This window comes from Dicentrarchus labrax, unplaced genomic scaffold (assembly GCF_905237075.1).
Source record: "Dicentrarchus labrax unplaced genomic scaffold, dlabrax2021, whole genome shotgun sequence".
NCBI lineage: Eukaryota > Metazoa > Chordata > Actinopteri > Moronidae > Dicentrarchus > Dicentrarchus labrax.
This window is the reverse complement of record NW_026136781.1, coordinates 10,001-33,152: the sequence shown is the minus strand read 5'-3', so window position 1 is coordinate 33,152 and position 23,152 is coordinate 10,001. Positions and strand designations below refer to the sequence as shown.

General features: G+C 40.8%; 2 protein-coding genes and 1 pseudogene across 4 annotated transcripts; all 3 read left to right on the top strand.

Moving 5' to 3' along the window:
- The first annotated feature begins 1,679 nt into the window (after positions 1-1,679).
- LOC127359832 (uncharacterized) lies at positions 1,680-12,516 on the top strand. 2 transcript variants are annotated; one of them, XM_051394073.1, is made up of 6 exons: positions 1,680-1,922; positions 3,676-4,018; positions 4,108-4,215; positions 9,547-9,867; positions 11,221-11,556; positions 11,652-12,516. In XM_051394073.1, the coding sequence occupies exons 2-6, from the start codon at positions 3,685-3,687 to the stop codon at positions 11,714-11,716; spliced, it is 1,164 nt and encodes a 387-aa protein (XP_051250033.1). In that variant the 5' UTR covers positions 1,680-1,922; positions 3,676-3,684; the 3' UTR covers positions 11,717-12,516. The 2 variants fall into 2 exon arrangements, with proteins under 2 accessions (XP_051250033.1, XP_051250031.1); XM_051394071.1 differs by lacking the exon at positions 1,680-1,922 and adding an exon at positions 2,362-2,676.
- A 1,059-nt stretch (positions 12,517-13,575) lies between these two features.
- Positions 13,576-16,426, top strand: LOC127359833 (gastrula zinc finger protein XlCGF8.2DB-like). 2 transcript variants are annotated; one of them, XM_051394074.1, is made up of 2 exons: positions 13,576-14,571; positions 15,162-16,426. In XM_051394074.1, exons 1-2 carry the CDS (start codon positions 14,412-14,414, stop codon positions 16,292-16,294), a joined length of 1,293 nt encoding a protein of 430 aa, XP_051250034.1. In that variant the 5' UTR covers positions 13,576-14,411; the 3' UTR covers positions 16,295-16,426. The 2 variants fall into 2 exon arrangements, with proteins under 2 accessions (XP_051250034.1, XP_051250035.1); XM_051394075.1 differs by having other exon boundaries at positions 13,576-14,601.
- Positions 16,427-18,702: 2,276 nt separating this feature from the next.
- LOC127359830 (RPA-related protein RADX-like) overlaps positions 18,703-23,152 on the top strand; it is a 14,444-nt pseudogene continuing 9,994 nt past the window's right edge.

Genomic DNA, 23,152 nt, shown 5'->3' with positions numbered 1-23,152 from the left:
TTATTTAGAAGGCCAAGGTACTGTTATCTGTGTATGTTTAGGTTCAGTTGGAGAACAGATCTAGTTGGTATCACTTATTCTCTATGTTGTAAAGAAAACTATAAAGTGGCCTGAGCCCCATGAAGTCTAGGAGTTTGATATAGAGTATAGCAGAAGAGAGAGAGGAGGTGCTCTGGAAACTCCACAGGTTGGAGCTCTTGGGATGGGAAAGGGAATATGTTGGGTTCTATGTGTTATGCTTTTGTTGTCTTGTCAGTGTGTTTGTATTGTGGTTCACATCATCACCTTCCCTCTGAGCTTCTATTAGTCATAAAAAGACTGTGTAGGCCAGGTGTATTCTCCATCTTACTCCACTGGAAGTAGAGGCGTGGCTCTTCTCATTAGGAAACAGTTAGCTGTTCCCATTGAGACAGTCTGACCCAAACGGATGCTATGTGTTGATCCAAGATTATTTCCAGAGATAAAATATTGTTATATTGAATATAACCAGCAATAACTGTTTATAACACACACACTGTAAAAGAAAATCTGCTTGTTTTATTTCACAGATTATTTCTGTATTTTTAAATACATGGAAATATTAATAATTTACATGTATGTGTTTGTTAACTGACAGATATCTTGGATAATTATGGAAGTTGAATAAATGTTGTTTATCAGTGTATAAGCATTGGTAAACTGTACCAATGCAATAATAACAGCAATAATTACTGTAATTTCACAGATAATGACTTTTATTACAGTTCTATAACTTTTAACATCCAGACTAAAATTTTAAATAAATAAATAAAATAGCAGTCTTGTAAAATAATTAGTATTATAGCAGTGTTCACCTGTATTTATAGCTCATTGCATTGTTTTTACATGTAATATTTATGTAAAATTCAATCTAAAATCTGTATTTTAATTACAGACTGTATTTTTAAGAGTCTGAACCATCTTGAGGAGGTGTTTCAGGCCCTCGGTGGTTACGGCCTCAAGCTTCAGAAGGAAGTTCCTGGGACACAAAGTCAGCACCCGAGGAGCCGCTCCTGACCCAGAGAAAGTGACAGCTGTATAAAACTGGTTGGAGAGGTCAAATAATTGATTTTTAAACATTGCAAATGACTTAGAGAATACATATTTAATAAGCACAGAACTGCAGTTCTACCTAAAACATTCGACTGGACAGGTAAAAACAATGGATGCTTTCAGTTTCATTTTGTCTCAGTAGTTACCACAGTCAGCCTCTAGAGGGCAGTATAGGGATCACATGTGGAACAGCAGACTTTAAACCTGTAACTATAAAGCTAAAACTCAAAGCTACAAGCAGCAATGGTCGGACCCTCGCTGCCCACACACATCAGGGTTTGCTGCACCAGTGTATCATGTGTGGACCACACCATGAACATCTCATGTAAATCAGATCAAGATCAGCACACAAAGCTTACTTCCTGTTTAGTATGTGGCGCTATGAGTATGACTGCGTGTGTGTGTGTGTGTGTGTGTGTGTGTGTGTGTGTGTGTGTGTGTGTGTGTGTGTGTGTTCAGGGTGTGACTCCTGTCAAACATTGACAGTTTCACTGAGGTTGGACAACTTCTTGTTTCATGGCGAAAGGTCGAAGTTCAACACCACGGGCCCCGCCGTTTAACGTCCTTCAGGTCCAGTGTGTCTGTCACTGCTCTACTCTCCAGTGAAAGCTGCTCAGTCGATTTCTTTCCATTCCAACGGCTGCTTCTCTGGAAACAGTTTAAAGTGAAACTAAAGTTTTCTCCTCACAGTGTCGGCAGATTATCAGGAGGAGGAAAGTGACAACTGGCTGTGAACTGAATGTGTTTTTCAAGTGTTCGTTTAGTGAGAAGCAGATTAATGAGGACTTTGTGGTTGTTGTAGTTTTTACAGAAGATGAAGATGTTTGTGGTGTTTGTGATCCTCGTGCACGGTAAGATAACCTTCCTCCCTCTGATCTGATCATTAGTCCAACATCGTGTCTTTAATCTGTATTTCTATCATCTTCACTTCATTAGTCTGTTTAAACTCCAATAAAAACATGAAAAACATATTAAAGGCAGCATATTTTCAATGTTTGTGTAAATCATGATGAATGTAGAAGACTGTACAGTCAGACTGTCCTCAGTTCTGTTCTTCAGGATTATATCTCTGGAGGTTGTTCACATTCTTATAGCTTATATTACCAATAGTATTAATGATCCTAACACTCATTTAAACACCATGTTGGATCAATACAGTCAGTCTATCAGTTTGTTCTGTTATTGAGATTGAGGATCCAGGAGCAATAAAACCTGAAATAAGGCTGCTGTGATTGAACCTCTCTGTCTGTGTGACCTCACAGTTTCCCAGCATGCCTCAGCTGTGGGAGCTGTATGAGGGGAGGAGTTTGTCCAACTGCGCTGTGAGTTTCAAACTTATGAAATCCGTTACCCCCACAGTGGTGTGGAGCCGCTACGATCTCAATCCTCCAACAGTCCATGAGCGTCAGCCGGTAGGTGATGAACTTAAAGACCAAAACCAGCTTTACAGCGGTCGAACATTCATGATGGCTGACGCTCTGGAAACTGGAGACCTCAGCCTCAATCTGACAAAACTCCACCTGTCTGACAGCGGCAACTACACCTGCACCGTCAGATCATTTCAGGGAGAATGGAAAGTGAGAAACATACAGCTGCAAGTCAAAGGTCAGCAACAAACCCCTAAAACCTACTCTAGATTTTCAAACTGGAGGAGCGGTTGCAAAGCTTTCTTTACTTTATGGTGTGTAAGAAAACTAAATGAAAATATACACAGTAGGTCTATATCTCAATATTTGGCTCACTTATCTGAAGAAAAGTAAATAATATTTTTTAAGTTAATTGTTTCATAGTACAATGGCCAAGCATCAGCGACAAAAAAACAATGAATTTGTCAGAAAAGACGCCTATTAAGTTGTATGATTGTTAAAAAAATACATAATACAGACATAGAATTGTTTAAAAAGTTAAAAGGAAATAATCTGCTAAAAATTAATTAAAATCTTACTTTTACACAAGCTTCTTGCAGTGACTGAGTTCACTGTTTGGCTAAATTGTACAGTTTTGAATAAAATATGTCACAGTCAGGGGTTGTCAGTTTACTAAATTATAGAAAAGGGGTCCCTCAAGATAAAAAGACTGGGAGCCACAGCTCTAGATATAGGTCTGTCGAAAGAAGTCAGAAGTGCTGTAGATACGGGTCAGAGGTCAGTTTCTAGTTTACAAACAATTAGAGGACATTAACTTTGTTACAGTCCTTCAACATCTGAACATCATTTAGTACAAGATGGACACAGATGATCCCAAACACTCAGGGTGTGTCTCATCTGTATGAATGTCTCCACATGTCCATCAGTCCTGTCTTCTCCTGAGTATCAGTAGCTCCCACTGAAGACGTGATGGAGAGATAGAAGGAAAGATGTGAGGAAAGAGGAGTTCAGACAGTTAACACACTCATTTAAACACCATGTTGAATCAATGAAGTCAGTCTATCAGTTTGTTCTGTTATTTGTCTTATTGATATTAAACTGTGCTCATGTGGTTTTCAAAGCAGTCTGTTCAGCTGCAGAGTCCGATCACAAACAGGACCAGATTGAGGATCCAGGAGCAATAAGATCTGAAATAAGGCTGCTGTGATTGAACCTCTCTGTCTGTGTGACCTCACAGTTTCCCAGCATGCCTCAGTTGTGGAGCTGTATGAGGGGGATGAGTTTGTCCTGCTGCCCTGTGAGTATCACACATTCGATGTGGACAACCCCACAGTGGTGTGGAGCCGCTACGATCTCAATCCTCCAACCGTCCACCAGCGTCAGCAGGAAGGTGATGAACTTAAAGACCAAAAACCAGCTTTACAGTGGCCGAACATCCATGATGGCTGACGCTCTGGAAACTGGAGACCTCAGCCTCAAGCTGACAAAACTCCGCCTCTCTGACAGCGGCACCTACACCTGCACCGCCAGAGCATTAGGAGGACAACGGAGAGTGACAGACATACAGCTGCAGGTCAAAGGTCAGCAACAAACCCTAAAACAGAGGTCAGTACTGTCGATACAGGTCATAGGTCAGAAGTCATGTTCTTAATGTTTCTATTCCCCACAGAACAATTTCCATCTTGGGCCAAAGGTCTCCTGGTTTTCCTGGTTCTCCTGGTTCTTGGTCTTATTGTTGGGGGTCTTTTGGTGCATTTTCGGCAGTATTTCAAGTCAGGTATGTTACTACTACACTACCCATAATCCTGATGGTTACCATCTTTACTCTCGTATCTTTGTGACTGTTGAGCAAGTTTTCATAGAAGTATAGGACATTGAGGGAGACTATAAACCAAAGGTCACACTGCCTACTCGAGCAGTGTGTGGTGGAATCTTGCTCATATGTTAACAGAGCTTTTTGTATTGGTATTTATCAAAGGCAAATTCAGTATAGAAAAATAGGGCTGGCAGGAGCCGCCATGCAGCTGACACGCTGTCGGTGTAAACATCATGCGCTGGTCGCACTCAGCTAGGCAATGTAAACCTAGGGTAAGATAATGGTGCTTTCCATTTGTCTCGTAAACCCCCAACCCGAGTTGGAAAGTGTAAATCTCGCAGCTATCTTGCGACATTTCACCGAGACACACCCCTATTGGTCATAATTTCAGCCGTTCAGCTCGGGGTGCCTCACAGTACACCGAGCTAAACGAGGGGGCACATACGACTCGCAGAGATGGCTGCGCCCATATTGAGATGTATTTCCTTTGTATTTGTACTACGTTGGTCGTTTTAATGTCGATTTTAAATGCTCTTACACACTGTTTACATTGCTGCTTTAGTCCGGTCACCAATTTATGCATTGCACGGTGTTGCTGTGCGTGCAATACAATGTAAAGTTTTGTTTTCTAGCTGGTTTGTTAAATAGGCTAATGTAGCTAACAATAACACTAGCCTGCCCCTGGTGGCCCCTGGTGGCTCCTGGAGGCCCCTGGAGGCCCCTGAAGGCCCCTGAAGGCCCCTGGTGGCTCGAGAAAAACGCCACAGCACTTGTTGACATTGAAATAGGCAAAAATTGCAAAATATTATTGAAATGTAACACTTGCAATAACGGAATTACTTGAAATGTTAGTGTTTCTGTAGAAAAACATTATTATTTCAATTCAATTCAATTCAATTCAATTTTATTTGTATAGCGCCAATTCATAACAGAAGTTATCTCAGGACACTTTTCAAATAGAGCAGGTCTAGACCGAACTCTTTAACATTAATTACAGAGACCCAACTGTACCACCATGAGCAAGACCTTGGCGACAAGGGCAAGGAAAAACTGCCTGTTAAAAGGCAGAAACCTAGGACAGATCCTCCGGCTCTAGGTGGGTGGTCGTCTGTCTCGACCAGTTGGGGTGAGAGAGAGAGAGAGAGAGAGGCAGAGAGAGAGAGAGAGAGAGACAGACAGACAGACAGATGCACAGCAACAACAGTATTGGCAATGGCAGTCAAGCAGGACCATGGCAGGAGGCTCCACCAGGATCCATGAGAACCTGCGAGACGAGAAGCACAAGAACTCCGGGGAAGAAGTGAAGTTAGTAACATGCATTAATGGAACATGAATGAGTGCAGAAAGAGAGAGGAAGAGAGTAGCTCAGTGCACCATGGGAAATCCCCCGATAGTCTAGGCCTATAGCAGCATAATTAAGGGGATGGTTCAGGACTCACCTGATCCAGCCCTAACTATAAGCTTTATCAAAGAGGAATGTCTTAAGCCTACTCTTGAATGTGGTGAGGGTGTCTGCCTCCCGAACCACAACTGGAAGCTGGTTCCACAGGAGAGGAGCTTGGTAACTGAAGGCTCTGGCTCCTGTTCTACTTTTAGAGACTATAGGAACCACAAGTAGCCCAGCATTCAGAGAACGTAATGTTCTAGTGGGGTAATAGGGTACTATGAGCTCTTTAAGATATGAAGGGGCCTGACCATGAAGAGCTTTATAGGTGAGGAGGAGTATTTTAAATTCAATTCTACATTTTATAGGGAGCCAATGCAGAGTAGCTAATACAGGAGAGATGTGATCTCTTTTTCTAGTTCCTGTCAGTACTCGTGCTGCAGCGTTCTGAATTAATTGGAGCGTTTTAATGGACTTATTGGGGCAACCTGATAATAAAGAGTTGCAGTAATCCAGCCTTGAAGTAACAAATGCATGGATTAGTTTTTCTGCATCTGTCTGTGATAGGATGTGTCTAATTTTTCTAATATTATGTAAATGAAAGAAGGCGGTCCTAGAGGTCTGCTTTATGTGGGAGTTAAATGACAAATCCTGATCAAAGATAACTCCAAGATTCCTGACAGTTGTGCTAGAGGCCAAGTTAATGCCATCTAGAGTGACTATATCTTTAGACAGTGAGTCTCTAAGGTTTTTGGGGCCAAGAACAAGAATTTTTCTGAGTTTAACATCAGAAAATTGCAGGTCATCCAGGATTTTATGTCCGTAAGACATGTTTGTAATTTAGATAATTGATTAATTTCATTGGGTTTGATTGATAGATATAACTGCGTGTCATCTGCATAACAGTGAAAGTTAATGGAGTGATTCCTAATAATGTTGCCTAAAGGGAGCATATATAAAGTAAATAATATTGGTCCAAGTACAGAACCTTGTGGAACTCCATGACTAACTGTAGTATTATGGAGGATTCATCGTTAACATGTACAAACTGAGAACGATCTGATAAGTATGACTTAAACCAGGTTAGGGCAGTTCCTTTAATGCCAATTTGATGCTCAAGTCTCTGTAAAAGAATATCATGGTCAATGGTGTCAAATGCAGCACTAAGATCTAATAATACAAGTACAGAGACAAGTCCATTGTCAGAAGCAGTCAGAAGGTCATTATTAACTTTAACCAGAGCTGTCTCTGTGCTATGATGAACTCTAAATCCTGACTGAAAATCCTCAAATAAACTATTGTTATGTAGAAAGTCACACAACTCTTTGGCGACTACTTTCTCCAGAATCTTAGAGAGGAAGGGGAGGTTAGAAATCGGTCTATAGTTGGCTAAAACCCCTGGGTCCAAGAGTGGACTTTTTAAGAAGGGGTTTAATTACAGCTACTTTAAAGACTGTGGTACATATCCTGATAATAATGAAAGATTAATCATATCCAGTAAAGAAGTGCCAATTAAGGGAACAACTTCTTTAAGCAGCCTAGTTGGGATCGGGTCTAATAGACAGGTTGATGGCTTCGATGAAGAAATGATTGAAGTTAACTGATGAAGATCGATAGCAGAAAAACAGTCTAAATATATATCTAAGTTTACATTGACAGAAGTCCCTGAACTTGGAGAGCCACTGATAACTGTTGATGGCAGTTGGTGATTAATTTTCTCTCTAATAGTAATAATTTTATTATAGAAGAAGCTCATGAAGTCATTGCTACTTAAGTTTATGGGGATATGTGGCTCGATAGAGCTGTGGCTTTCTGTCAGCCTGGCTACAGTGCTGAAGAGGAACCTAGGGTTGTTCTTATTTTCTTCTATTAGTGCTGAGTAATAGGCTCCTCTGGCATTACGGAGGGCCTTTCTATAGGTTTTAAGATTATCTTGCCAAATTGAGCGATATTCTGATAATTTGGAAGAGCGCCATTTCCTTTCAGATTTCCTAGCTATTTGTTTTAACTGGCGGGTTTGGTGGTTTTACCAAGGTGCTAGTCTCCTATGTTTTAATAATTTCCTTTTTATAGGAGCGATAGAGTCTAATGTTGATCGTAGTGAGCCTGTAGCACTATCGACAAGATTATCAATTTGGGAGGGACTAAAGTTGTTATAGGACTCTGTTAAATTCAGACATGGCATTGAATTAAACACTGAAGGAATCTCCTCCTTAAATTTAGCTACAGCACTGTCAGATAGACATCTGCTGTAGGAGGTTTTGCCTAATGGCTTATAATCTAATAGTATGAATTCAAAAGTTATTAAATAATGGTCAGATAGGAAAGGATTATGTGGGAAGACTATTAAATGTTCAATATCAATGCCATATGATAGAACAAGGTCAAGAATGTGATTAAAACAATGAGTTGGTTTATTTACACTCTGACAGAAGCCAATTGAGTCTATTAATGATATAAATGCATTACTAAGGCTGTCATTGTCAACATCCACATGAATATTAAAATCACCTACAATAATTACTTTATCTGATTTAAGGACTAAACTTGATAAAAACTCAGATAATGAAATCAGAGTACGGTCCAGGAGCACGGTACACTATAACAAATAGAACTGGCTGCAGTGTTTTCCAGTTTGGGTGAGAAAGACTAAGAACAAGGCTTTCAAATGAATTATAATTTAGTTTAGGTTTAGGGTCCATTAAAACGCTCGAATCATATATGGCTGCCACTCCACCTCCTCGGCCTGTGCCTCCAGGAATGTGAGTATTAATATGATTGGGGGGTGGATTCATTTAGGCTAACATACTCCTCGTGGGACAACCAGGTCTCAGTAAGACATTCACATTGGGCTTGTTTTGAAGAGCCACAAACAATAACAAGACAGCTGCTGCACTGGTGGCGTCCATGTTCTTTCAGACTCGTAATGCCCAAAGACAATCTGGAACGTTATGAGTGGTACAAGCCAGGCAATTACGTCACGTTCTCGCGGCAGAGCAACTCAGGTGGGAGATTTACGAGAGAAATGGAAAGCACCATAAGGATGGGGCAGTGAAGTCTGTCTGTACAGCTTAAATTGTGGTTGGTTGTTAGAGTTGTTCTGGGTCAGTGTTGAAGATACAGGTCAAAGGTCCGTACTGGAGATACAGGTTAGAAGTCAATACAATAGATACAGATCAGATGTCAGTAGACACAGGTCAGAGGTTAGTTCTATTTGATTTATATCGTAATAACAATACTGATATTAATATTAACTGTACCTTATAAGTTTCTTAAGTTGTCTCTGGTAGAAAAAGATTCAGATCAGAAGTCTTTGTGTAGCTCTGGACTGTAGCACTGGCTTCCTACACACCAAAGAATTGATTTCAAAATATTATTATTGACTTCCAAAGCAGTGAAAGGTTCAGGGCTAATCTGTCAATAATAAATCCAATACTTGCTGCACAACTGATGACCTATGATGAGTTATTATAGTTTGTATTTTTCAATAGATGTTTTATTTATAGTCTGTTATAATCAATGTAATGTGGCAACTAATATGAAAAAAATTAAATATTTAGTTTGAAGATAAAGTGTAAAATATAATATCACAGAAGCCAAAAGACTAAAAGTTGAAATAAGATGTTTTTGTGTTGAAAGTTCAGATCTTAAAGTGTCAAAGCATACTGGAGCTCCTGTAGCTAATGTGTCCCTGTAGCTAAAAAATAACTCCAAATAAGATCAAACTGCTCATTAAGACAAGTGACATTTACTTAAATTCAGTCAGCTTCCATAGTGAGCACTAGATCATCAGTTCACACTCAAAACAAGTCCCACTATATTTTTAAATCTAAATATCAGATTATCTGACTGACTTAGAAATAGATTTTCTGCAGTGCAGCTGATGTTGTGGTTTGTTGTCCTCTCAGTCTACCAGGTGGAGGTGGATTCAGGGGAGGAGTCTGTCCTGCTGCCCTGCAAAACCACAGTTCACCTGCCTGAGGACGTCACAGTGGAGTGGACAGACAGTACCAACTGGATGGTCCATTTGTATCAGAACAGTTCTGATCAGCCTGAAGAACAGGACTGGTATTACAGAGACCGAACTGAAATGAAGAGAAACCTGCAGGAACCTGGAGACCTCAGTCTGACCCTGAAATACCCCACATACAGAGACACCTTCACCTGCACCGTCTACAGCAGGGAGAGAGAGATCCTGATGAAGAAACAAGTGAAGCTCAAGGTCAAAGGTCAGTGCTTTGAATATTGTATCATTATTAGCTCGTAGCATAGCATTAGCTATCTAGCTCGTAGCATAGCATTAGCTCTGTGGCTCGTAGCATAGCATTAGCTCTCATTAGCTCTCATAATGTTTTCAGCCGTATTAAATACAAACTGTGGTAAAGTCTCTGTCTTTGTCCTGCTGGATCTCAGGCTGCGTTTGACACAGTTGAACACAATATATTACTGGACAGATGGAAACTGTAGGACTCTCTGGCACAGCCACTAACTGAACTCCTATCAGCAGGAGTTCCCCCAAGGGTCCATTCTGGGTCCACTTCATTCACCATCTATATGCTCCCACTAGTTCCTATTGTGGAAAACAACCAAATATCCAATAATTATACAGACAACACACAGATTTACAATAGAAGCAGATGATGATGGATCCATACAGTCAGTGGAGCTCCAGTATGGAGGAAGAAAATAACATTAAAGTTCCTCTGGGAACCAGCCTTAACGAAGGGAATCAATAGGAAATAATTGATTGATTCAGTCTGATTAAATAATAAAAACTATTCATTTGGAATTCTGATCAATAATTAAATGAATAACTACCATCAATAACTAATGAGTTGAAGGGTTTAGAGCTGAGGACAGAAGAGGTCGATCTCATTCACTCTGCAACATTAAACAGGAGAGCACGTATATACACAGAATAATAAAGTTTATTAAAGAAATAATAAAACACAATATGAAAGCTGTGTGTGTGTGTGTGAGTGTGTGTGTGTGAGTGTGTGTGTGTGTGTGTGTGTGTGTGTGTGTGTGAGTGATCTTAAAGCTAACTGTCCGCTGTGTGAAGAGGGCGACCTGCCGTTTGTTTGCTGGTCAAAGCGTCATCAGGGGTATCAGGTTACGGTCACAGGAAGTGACCTGATGAGAGGTCACAGGAAGTGACCATCAGGATAAAAGTTGAGGTTAAATCCTCCAGAATGGTCCCAGTGGTCCCAACAGTAGAAATGATGTGAGTGAATGTGTTGCTACAGAAACAATGAGACATTTGTTTGATCAGTGATGTTGAACATGTGTTTGAAATGCTGTGTGGAACTAAGATTCATTCACTGTTACATTTGAGCAACAGACAGCAGTTCAACACTGAGATGAGACATTACTGTGAAGCAGCACATGGACAGAAAATCACAACATGTCCAACAGCTTGAAAACCTGCTTTTAGTTCCTATATTTCTGTCCCCCTGTTACCTGCTGCTCTCATCTGGTTCTGTCCTTCAGGGTTCTCTACAACTTTGTAATCAGTCAATAAAGTTATTACAAACTGCTGCTGCTGTCTGTACAGCTGATGTTGGGGTTTGTTGTTCTCTCAGTCTGTCAGGTGGAGGCGGAGGAGGGGGCGGAGTCTGTCCAACTGCCCTTCAAGACCACAGCTGACCTGCCTGATGATGCTGGAGTGGAGTGGAGACGCTATGAACCTGAACCCATAATAATAGTCCATGTGTATCAGAACAGTTCTGATCAGCCAGAAATACAGAACCAGGATTACAGAGACCGAACAGAGATGAAGGAAGACCTGCTGGAAACTGGAGACCTCAGTCTGACCCTGAAATCCCCCAAAGAGAGAGACACAGGAACATACCGCTGCATCGTCTACAACAAGGAGGGAAACATCCGGAGAGAGAAAATAGTGGAGCTCAAAGTCAGAGGTCAGTTCTGTAGATACAGGTCAGAGGTCAGTACTGTAGATACAGGTCAGAGGTCAGATGTCTCTGTGTCTTACTGTCCTCTGTCTCCTCTGCAGGGAGAACCAGGAACAGAAGCAGCTCCATTGATCCAACTCCTCTGATGGCTGATCAATCTGTTTGATTGGTCTGTTGATCAATCTTTGATTATTGATCTTGTTGAAGGGGCTCAAAGGAAGAGAATGTCAACGTTCAGCTTTCAGTGTTTCCTCTCTTCATCGTCTGAATGAACCTGCAGTCCATACTGTGATTGATTGATTGATTGATTGATTGATTGATTGATTGATTGATTGATTGATTGATTGATTGATTGATTGACTGATTGATTGATTGATTGATTGGTTGGTCTCATGTAGCTCTATAATGTTTCTCTGATGTTTGTGTATTCAGCTTCTATACATATATATCTGGCTGTGTCTCAGGAGGTAGAGCGGGTCGTCCACTGATCAGAAGGTTGCTGGTTCGATCCCCGGCTCCTCCCGCTGCATGTCGAAGTGTCCTTGAGCAAAATACTGAACCCCAAACTGCTCCTGATGCTGAATCACTGTATGAATGAGTGAATGAATGAATGTGTGAATGAGTGAATGAATGTGTGAATGAATGAATGTGTGAATGAGTGAGTGAATGAATGAATGTGTGAATGAGTGAATGAGTGAATGTGGCCTGCTGTGGAGACGCTGGCCTCACTCGTCTCCTCTCTCCTCCTCCTGAGTCAGGTTGGCGAGTGGTGATGTATCCTCAGTTCCCACATTACAATCTGTGACAATAACTTACAATGTGTAACTGAGTCCACTGGGACCAGTTTGCCTTAATCCAATATATATTTTAATCTTTTTGTATTACAGTTCTGCACAAAGGTGCTTTATAAATAAAGTTCTGATTGAATTCAGTCTGCTCTCAATAAAAAGTCTTCTTAGAAATCAATGAACCACTTTGTGTTTTGTCTTCAGACCAGTCAGAGATCCTAGTGAAGCCTGGAGATGATGCTCCTCTTCAGTGTCGGGTTCTGTTGGACTGGATCATCTCTTAATTTATGCCTTAATTATTTATATTTGTGTCCTGCACTGAGCCAAAATACTGTAAAATCACAGGAAATATCTGCCAGCAGCGTGTACAATGTGCAACCTACTGCTGATTTCTAAAGAATACACCTAACTTAAGTTGAAGTTTTTGATTTGATCCCCAGTTATTGTGCTAATATTAAGACTCAGGATTGTTTTATTTGGGATCTATTCTGCCCTCTAAACTTATAAATGTTTTATCTTGTGACAGAATTCAGTGTCGCTCTAACTTAAAGATTATACAACCATAAACTGTTACAATGCACACCCTGTAGCTAGGTCATCATTTATGTAACTTCAACTTGTAACAGCAATTTTAACATTTTATAACCGAGATTTGATTGATTATCATTTATTTATAAAACAAGAATCTTATTCTAAGAACAAGTTTCCATAAATGTGACAATTTAAACACATTTAATTGGTTAAACATCTAAAAATTATATTTGAGGATTGCTTTATTCTCAATGACTCTTCAGTTGCAAACCATCAGAAATACAGAATATGTATTATATATAATATATATGTGATAAATGAGTCTGTAGTTACTGCACTACCTATATATCTGTTTATATCTGTTTATATCGGTCTATATCTGTTTATATCGGTTTATATCTGTTTATATCGGTTTATGTTGATACAAAGACATTTACATTCTGTATGGTGAGGTAGAAATTACAGACAAAAATATATAAAATACTACACATTATTCATTCAATTAAAATTATTTATTTATTTATTTTTATTTATTAATATTAATATGTTTTTAATAATAAAAATAAATACAGATTAATCATGTTATTCTTTATATATTGGTGTCAATCAATAATAAAAATAAATGTGTTTTTATTTCTATAATTTCTGTCAGAGACACAAAAACTTTCGGTCACTTTTATTTTGAAAATCCGTAAAGAAGGTGGTATCAGACACACGTGTACTTCCTGTAGCTAGCACACTCTGTCCGTTACCTATAATCAATACAGTGTATTGATACCGCAGGAGGGAACCAGTAGAACCAATGTGTGTCGGTAAACTGGTTTAACTGGTTCCGGACGTTTCACCGCAGCAGCGTTTCCTGTTAGCGGAGAATGCTAAACGAAGCTAACACGGAGCTAATGACGTTAGCTTAGCTCGCTATCCGGAAGTAGACGCGGAGAGAGTCACCGGAGAGAGTCACCGGAGAGAGTCACCGGAGAGAGAGAGTCACCGGAGAGAGAGAGTCACCGGAGAGAGAGAGTCACCGGAGAGAGAGAGTCACCGGAGAGTGTCACCGGAGAGAGAGAGTCACCGGAGAGAGTGTTACCGGAGAGAGAGAGTTACCGGAGAGAGAGAGTTACCGGAGAGAGAGAGAGTCACCGGAGAGAGTCACCGGAGAGAGAGAGAGTCACCGGAGAGAGAGAGTCACCGGAGAGAGAGAGTTACCGGAGAGAGAGAGAGTCACCGGAGAGAGTCACCGGAGAGAGAGAGTTACCGGAGAGAGAGAGTCACCGGAGAGAGAGAGTCACCGGAGAGAGAGAGTTACCGGAGAGAGAGAGAGTCACCGGAGAGTGTCACCGGAGAGAGAGAGTTACCGGAGAGAGAGAGAGTCACCGGAGAGAGAGTGTTACCGGGGAGAGAGAGTCACCGGAGAGAGAGAGTTACCGGAGAGAGAGAGAGTCACCGGGGAGAGAGTGTTACCGGAGAGTGTGTTACCGGAGAGTGTGTTACCGGAGAGTGTGTTACCGGAGAGAGTTACCGGGGAGCTGTAGGTTATCGAACATGAACTCGATCCAGATGTTGAGGTGTTCGGTGAACCGGAGGCTGACGGTGGCCGCTGAGGAAACTCTGCAGCTGTTCGAGAGGACGATAACGGAGTACGAGCAGGAAGTGTTCCGGTTAACGGCGGAGAACGAGCGACTGCAGCAGCTGCTGGACGCAGGTCACTGAACTCATCACTACATAACCTCCGGTTGTCCTCCCGTTTACTGTGCTCCGGTTATATATTATATATATATTATATGCTTGTACTCCGTAAACAGAGTATTAGGGCCACACTAAGAGGGAAAATAAATTAATACATTTTTGGAAATTACCAGAATAAAGTCGTAATAATAAAGAATAATGTAGTCTGTGTGGTTCTTTCTTCCAAGTAGAAACAGTCGTTAGTACAATCGTTCCAAAGTCCTGATAATAATAATAATAATAATAATAATAATTTGATTAAGTATTTCCTTATTTGTGAAACCGATACCAAAGTATAACTTCACAAGATGCTCAACATTCCTCATTTTAACGCAGCAGGAAGATAAAATTACGACTTTATTCTCACAATGTTACGACTTTATTCTCGTAATTTCCCCCAAAAAATAATATCTGGCCCTAACACTCAAATAAAACTATAATATAACTTCTTATCTCATAATCTAGACTTTGTATAATAACTTTTATCTTCAATTGAACATTTTTTTACTATCAGAGTTTTTATTTTATGTTTCTGAACCCTGTGTCTGTATCATGTTGTCCTCACAGACGTCCGGCAGCCGTCCATGAATAAAGAAGTTGTTCCCTCCGAGCAGCAGGAGATGAACCCCTGTCTGGACCAGGAGGACTCACCAGAGCCACCGGACATTAAAGAGGAACCGGAGGAACCAGAGACTAATGACATTAAGTTCATATTCCCTGCGGTCCCTGTGAAGACTGAAGAAGATGAAGAGAAACCTCCTCCCTCGCTGCTTCGTCACAGCCAGGCGGAGCAGGAAACAGCAGCTGATGGAGAGGACCTCGGAGGACCACAACCAGCCGGGAACTTGGCTCCAGGTCAGGATTTACCAGCTGAGACTGATGATCGGAGGAGGAGCGGGAAACCTCCGTCGGGTTTAAAGCTTCAGAAAAACAACAGCGGATGTAAAGCTGTGAAGAAAACCTTCGGCTGCTCTGAGTGCGGGAAACAGCTGAGCAGGAACTCCTACCTGAAGACGCACATGAGGATCCACACCGGAGAGAAACCGTTCAGTTGCTCAGTTTGCGGTAAAGGATTCAGACAGAAGATAACAATGACGCACCACATGGTTCTCCACACTGGGGAGAAACCGTACGGCTGCACTGTGTGTGGAAAAAGCTTCACGTGGCAGTCGCAGCTCCGAACCCATCCGTGTGCGGGGCGCCGGTCCTCGCCACGTCCGACTGGACAGAAGGAGAACGCAGAGGAAACAGGAACCGGAGAGGACTGCGCTGCTCACGAGGAGACGTCGCCTGAGACTGACGACCGCCGGGAGCACACGAAACTGCAGCCAGGAGCGAAATCCTTCGGTTGCTCGGTTTGTGGGAAAAGTTACCACCGGAAGGACTCGCTAACGGCGCACATGATGCTTCACTCAGAGAGGAAATGTTTCAGCTGCTCCGTTTGTAAAAAGTCTTTCCACTGGAAGCTGGACGTGGAGCGGCACATGAAAATCCACACGGGGGAGAAACCCTTCTGTTGCTCCTTCTGCGACGCAAAATTCACACGCAGCTCGACTCTGAGGTCGCACCTGAGAGGTCACACGGGGAGAGAAACCGTTCACGTGCTCCGTGTGCGGCACAGGGTTCGCTCTGAGGAACACGCTGGCCCAGCACATGAGGACGCACACCGGGGAGAAACCGTTTGCTTGTCCACTTTGTGATAAAACCTTCACACAGAAGACACATCTGAGACAGCACTGGAGGACCCACACGGGGGAGAAACCCTTCAGTTGTGACGTCTGCGATAAATCCTTCACTTGGCTCTCGAGTTTGAAGAACCACAAGTGTGTCAGCGACAGCGTAAACGAAGCTGAGGGAACGCCATCGGCTCCAATGAGTTTGATAACTGTGACACTCAAAGACTAAACGAAGGCGCTCATCTGGATTCTGACAGACGACAACGGTGGAAGTTAAAATATTAAAGTTTCTGTCTTCCTGTGTGAAATCATTTACAGAGGGAGCAAACAACAAGATGCTAATAATTAATAAATTACTTGTAATAATTTAATTTAATATATTTAAATCCTTCCTTTAGCAGCAATACTTCCTCGTTCTGTTTGTTTGTCCCGCTCTGTCTGTCGGTCTGAATCCACGTCTGAGTGCAGCAGAAGTTCTTTTAACTCCAGTTTTATTTTTCTAATGAGAGAAGGACGATGTAAAGATTTTAATACGTTGATATTAAGCCAAATACTGAACGGTGATACCACATTTTACCACTAGGTGTCCCAGTTGAACACAAATTCCTGCGAATGTTTCACAATAAAAGTCTTGTTAAGACATTAAGGGCTTCTGTCTGCTGGAACTTTACAGAGCTTTACTGTACTGTACTAGCTTGCTAGCTACCTCGCTAACACCAGGATCCTGGAAAACCTGGAAGTTTAGAAACCAGTTTTCCAGTCACCTGAAAATGATTAAAATGACCAAAGATCCTGGAAATAATCTCTGTTGTCCTGGAAAAATGCATTAATGTATCAGACTGCGGTCACACAGTGAAGTTAATGTGTCGTTAAAGCTTTCACTGTCTACAAGATGAGTTTCTGTAAAATAAGTTTTATTGTTTTATGAAGAAGAGAAAACCGAATCAGCGTAACAGCTGCCAGCAGATAAATAAACATTCATTTGTAACCTGACAGTAAAGGTTGTGTGACGGTTGTCAGTCGGTTGTGTTCAGGGTTTATTGTGTATGATGTATTTCACACACTGGTTATCAGCTGCAGGTGGAGACGCACTCATTTCCCATAATGCCTGCTGCTGCTGGAGGTTGTTGGTGTTTTAATGTGACGGGTTCTCTGACGTCGGTTCAGTCGTATGAAATGAATCTGCTTTAATCTCCGTGTTGTTTTCTGGGAGATTCACTGCTTTAATATAGTGTTTTATTTATGGGTTATTTATGTCGTCTGTTCGGCACTGTGGGAAATATTTGTTGATGAAATTAGAAATGAAATGACTTCCTCTAAATAAAAGAATTGATTTCTCATTGAATGGATCTTTTTTATTCTGTTAAAGTCTTTAGACTGAATCTGATTTCTGTCTTTATCCTGTTTAATGACTTTATTGTTGCTGACAGTTAAACGTGATGTAAACGTAACACAACATTAAATACAATAAAAGTCCGTCTGTGTGAGACAACGACTGGAATCAATATGATAATTGATACAGGAGCTCGAGGCTGATTTCAACCCTGCAGAGCTTCCTGAGTCTCTCTTCCACCTCACACTCATTTTAATGTGTGATTGAAACTATTGGAAGAGTTTCCAGTTCAAACAGCTGATCGATCAATAATCAGAGAATCAGTCAGAAAGAAGAATATTAAAATACAGAGAATGGATCAATATATCAGGAACACTCATCTCTGATCAATATTCACAGGAAATAATCAAACTTCCTGATGATATATATATTATTATTATTATTATTATATATTATTATTATATTATTATTATTATTATATATTATTATTATTATATATTATTATTATATTATTATTATTATATAATATTATTATTATTATATATTATTATTATATTATTATTATTATTATTATTATTATTATATATTATTATTATTATATATTATTATTATATTATTATTATTATTATATATTATTATTATATATTATTATTATTATATATTATTATTATATATTATTATTATTATATATTATTATTATATTATTATTATTATTATATATTATTATTATATATTATTATTATTATATATTATTATTATATTATTATATATTATTATTATATATTATTATTATATATTATTATTATTATTATTATATATTATTATTATATTATTATTATTATTATATATTATTATTATTATATATTATTATTATATATTATTATTATATTATTATTATTATATATTATTATTATATATTATTATTATTATATATTATTATATATATATATATATACAGTATTTATTTATGTGTTTGCTTGTTTATTCTGCCTGACTGACAACAAATGATCATACAGTGTGAATTATGTATTATTGATACCCAATCGGCTCTTTATGATCAATATTGACTTCAGTTATTTTTCTCCCACAATGCACCGCACTGTTGTTGTCTGTCCAACATGGCGGCGACTGGCTGCGTCTTCCACAGAACCCTGACCCGCTCCGGTACCAGCAAGGTCTGACCCGCCTCACTGTCAGCTCTGACCTCCCGATGATTGATTATCGATTTATCGGCGTTGTATCCGGAAGCTGATTGAGCCCGCCGCGCTGCGCCGCCAACCAGACTCCATTCAAATATCAGCCGATTTAACGTCGCTTTGTTTATCAGCTCCAGCGCTCAACCTGCTGAATAAAACCCAAAGTGTTCGCTCAATAAGAACTTTGGACACATTTTTAAACAATCTGTTCGCTGCAAAGAACTAATAAATCAATAATAAATCTCTGGATATTACAATGGATCGATCGTTCCTCCTCAATCTATCCGATGTGACTCGTTTAAAAAAACACAGGATGTTCTATTGAGGAGTCGCCGTTGAGTGGATTCTGGTTGAGCCGAATCTGATATAAAACCGTAGAAAGTAGTTCGGCGGTGTTATCGATTAGTTTCTGTCCGCCGCTAATTCCAATTAACTTAAATCATCAGATATTTGAATGGAGTTTGGTTGAAGTGAGAGAGAGTTAACCTGTCAGTGCTGATACTTCACAGCCTGATTCAATATATTCAATTATTAATCCATTGTATCAATGTTTATGTTATTTTTGCCAATGTTTACATGATTGTTTATTGTTGTTTGTTGTTGTAAACCAAACCTTCACGTTGTTTACATTCATTTAACTTCTGGGTAATTTTCCATTTTATCCTTTATTTTATATATTATTGTTATTTTATAAGATATTGTTGTTATTTTATAAGATATTGTTGTTATTTTATAAGATATTGTTGTTATTTTATAAGATATTATTGTTATTTTATAAGATATTGTTGTTATTTTATAAGATATTGTTCATTTTATAAGATATTATTGTTATTTTATATGATTTTATTGTTACTTTATATTTTTATATTCTCTGTTGTTCTTCACGGTTTTGTTGTTTATATTTTGTGCTTTTATTGTGAAGAACCTTTACACTGAAACTGCTGCTGTTGTTTCCTGTTGTTGTGTTTGTTTACAATACAAACATTTATACTGTTGGACGATCCAACAGGAAGCAAACTCATCAGTCAGCAGGTTTATTTCCTGTTGTTGTTTTTGTTGTTGTTGTGTGTTTGTCCCGTAGACGTCCTCGTCCTCTCCCGCCGTCTGCAGGGACTTCCTGTCTGTGGTCGACCTGCAGCGATACAGCAGAGACCTCGGATCATCAGTGTACTTCCAGGCGGTCCTCAGCGGTGAGACACAAACAAACAAACAAACAAACAAACAAACAGGTTGCTCAGGCTGTCCTCAGCGGTGAGACACAAACAAACAAACAAACAAACAAACAAACAAACAGGTTGCTCAGGCTGTCCTCAACGGTGAGACACAAACAAACAAACAAACAGGTTGATGTTTACTGGTTTATATAGATGTTTACTGGTTTGTGTCGATGTTTACTGGTTTGTGTCGATGTTTACTGATTTATGTTGATGTTTACTGGTTTATGTTTACTGGTTTGTGTTGATGTTTACTGGTCTGTGTGGATGTTTACTGGTCTGTGTCGATGTTTACTGGTTTATGTTGATGTTTACTGGTTTATGTTGATGTTTACTGGTTTGTGTTGATGTTTACTGGTTTATGTTTACTGGTTTGTGTTGATGTTTACTGGTTTATGTTGATGTTTACTGGTTTATGTTTACTGGTTTGTGTCGATGTTTACTGGTTTGTGTTTACTGGTTTATGTTTACTGGTTTGTGTTGATGTCTCCAGGTGACGACCTGTATGACGTCACACTGAGCGACGGGGACTGCAGGCTTCGTGTGACTCTGGATCCTGGTCTGAACCGGCTCGTGGAGAGAAACGTCCTGCAGCCTGGCTCAATGTTACGCAACACCGCCTTCACCCCCGCCATGGCCGCTCAGCTCCCAGAATGCCCCGGGCCTGCGGGAGAGAGAGACAGGTAAGTGAGGACGACAGACGGTGTCGCTGTGACGTTGTCGACCCGGTTTAACGATGTTGCTCCTGCAGCTACCGACTGCTGAGTGCGGAGGTCACAAGAGGAGCTCCAGGTGAGGAGGAGGAGGGAGGCAGGAGGGTCGAAGCAGACCTGAACCCTCTGCCCTGGTTTGGATCATCAGAACCTGCAGGTCAGAGATTATTGATTATTAACCCAAACCAGAGATAGGGACTGATTGATTGATTGATTGATTGACTGACTGATTGATTGATTGACTGATTGATTGATTGATTGATTGATGGATCCCTCAGGTCCTCTGGTTCCCCTCAGAGCCAGTCGGATGGTGTTTCTCCCTCTATGGAACAATGTGGACTACAGTGGGGAGGTGTGGAGGGAAACTCCGCCCACTGACGAAGAGGAGGAGGGTGGAGACGAAGAGGAGGAGGAAGGTAGAGATACTGTCAGTGTGAAATATGACTTTATTATTATTATTATTATTATTATTATAGGTATCAATAAATGTAGCAGAGTGATGTTATTACTTCATATATTCACAATAAATAAGTCAAATTGGCAAATAAATAAAAAGGGAAAGTCGTAAGTACATTAAAAAACCTAATTAATGTCTGAAATTAATTTATTTAAATTTTATAATAAGTTATTAAAGGTGAATATTTGAATTGTGATTGTGATTTAAAATAAGTGTGTGTGTGTGTGTGTGTGTGTGTGTGTGTGTGTGTGTGTGTGTGTCGACAGCACGGCGTCCGGCTGTGACCGTGGCGGAGCTGCGTGACTCCTTCCTGTCTGGTCGCCGGGGCGTTGTCAGGGGCGCCGTCCAGCATCAGCTGATCGTACGCATCATCAACAAGTCACACCTGATGTATTATGGGAGAACGGACCGGAACTGTGACTGCCCATATAAGGTCAGAGAACACACACACACACACACACAGTGAACCACAGAGGACCAAAGATAGAACCCTGAGGAACACCAGTCTCTCTCTCTCTCTCTCTGAGATGGTGTGTGAGTGAGTAGCTGAGAGCGTTTCTGGTTTTGTTTCAACTTTTGAGAAAACTATTCTCTTTTTTTTCGGTGTGAGTGTGTTTATGAGTTATTACTTTATTATTTCGTCTGTTGAAAGGGCTGTTGGTCGGGTATGACTGTGTGAGGTCTGCCTCGCGCATGAACGGGGCCATTGTATTGTTTTTTAGACAGTACGGCTAAGGTTGCCGAGGTGGTGGAGAGGGGAGTGGTTATCAAAGACACTTTCACTCCCGTCTCCCCTCTCGTTAACTGACTGCCTCTGAGCTGCAGGAGGGCCGCAATAACCCTGCTGCCAAAAATGGGGAGACCTGCAGGAACTGAAAAACTGGAGGCCGGTCTCATTGCTGTGCACGGATTATAAGATCCTGTCCAAAGCTCTGGCCCTTAGACTGAGAGAGAGTGATGGCGTCCATCATCCACCCTGACCAGACCTACTGTGTGCCCGGCAGGCTCATCAGTGACAACGTCACTTTAATTCGAGACATTTTGGAGCTCTCCAGTTCATTGGGCATAGAAACTGGTCTGATTTCAATAGACCAAGAAAAGGCTTTTGACCGGGTTGAACACCAGTACCTGTTGCAGACTCTGGCTGCTTTTGGGTTCAACCCTGGTTTCATAGCCATGGTCCGGGTTCTCTATAGTGATATCGCGAGCGTTCTGAAAATTAACGGCGGGCTGAGCGCACCATTTGGGATCCAGAGAGGGGTAAGGCAGGGCTGCTCTCTCTCTGGGATGTTATATTCGGTAGCCATCGAGCCTCTGCTCCACAAACTTAGAGATAAACTTACAGGTGTGTGTTTCCCCCAGTGTCCCGTGTCTTTTAAACACGCTGTGTACGCAGATGATCTCATTGTTTTAGTTAATTCACAACGAGATATTGACAATTGAACTAGCACTGTGAAAGACTTTGGTTTTATTTCATCTGCTAGAGTGAACTGGGGGAAAAGCGAGGCTCTGATGGTGGGAGGGAGCTGGGGGCGGCTCGGGCTGCCCGGTGGCCTACAGTGGAAAAAAAGGAGGATTCAGATACCTTGGAGTCTTCCTGGGGGACAAAAATAAAAACTGGGACAATGTCCTGGAGCAGGTAAAAGGTCGGCTGGGGAAGTGGAGGTGGCTACTCCCAAAAATGTCGTACAGAGGCCGAACTTTAATAGCCAATAACCTGGTCTCATCCTCCTTGTGGCACCGGCTGGCCTGTGTCGATCCTCCGGTTCCTCTCCTGTCAAAAATTCAGTCGGTTTTAGTTGATTTTATTTGGGACAAGTTGCACTGGGTCCCACAGAGTGTCTTGTTTTTACCTAAAGAAGAGGGGGGGCAAGGCCTGGTCCATCTGGCCAGCAGGGGCGCGGCTTTCCGCCTCCAGTTTATTCAAAGATTACTGACCGGACCAAAGGACACTCTGTGGAGACCCCTG

What these genes read in the sequence shown, in the direction of transcription:
- LOC127359832 (XM_051394073.1), top strand. Translation starts at nt 3,685, where the DNA reads ATGCCTCAGTTGTGGAGCTGTATGAGGGGGATGAGTTTGTCCTGCTGC. An exon ending in CATACAGCTGCAGGTCAAAG is followed by an intron (nt 4,019 to 4,107) that starts GTCAGCAACAAA and finishes TATTCCCCACAG; the next exon opens with AACAATTTCCATCTTGGGCC. An exon ending in AGTGAAGCTCAAGGTCAAAG is followed by an intron (nt 9,868 to 11,220) that starts GTCAGTGCTTTG and finishes TTGTTCTCTCAG; the next exon opens with TCTGTCAGGTGGAGGCGGAG.
- LOC127359833 (XM_051394074.1), top strand. Translation starts at nt 14,412, where the DNA reads ATGAACTCGATCCAGATGTTGAGGTGTTCGGTGAACCGGAGGCTGACG. An exon ending in GCAGCAGCTGCTGGACGCAG is followed by an intron (nt 14,572 to 15,161) that starts GTCACTGAACTC and finishes TTGTCCTCACAG; the next exon opens with ACGTCCGGCAGCCGTCCATG.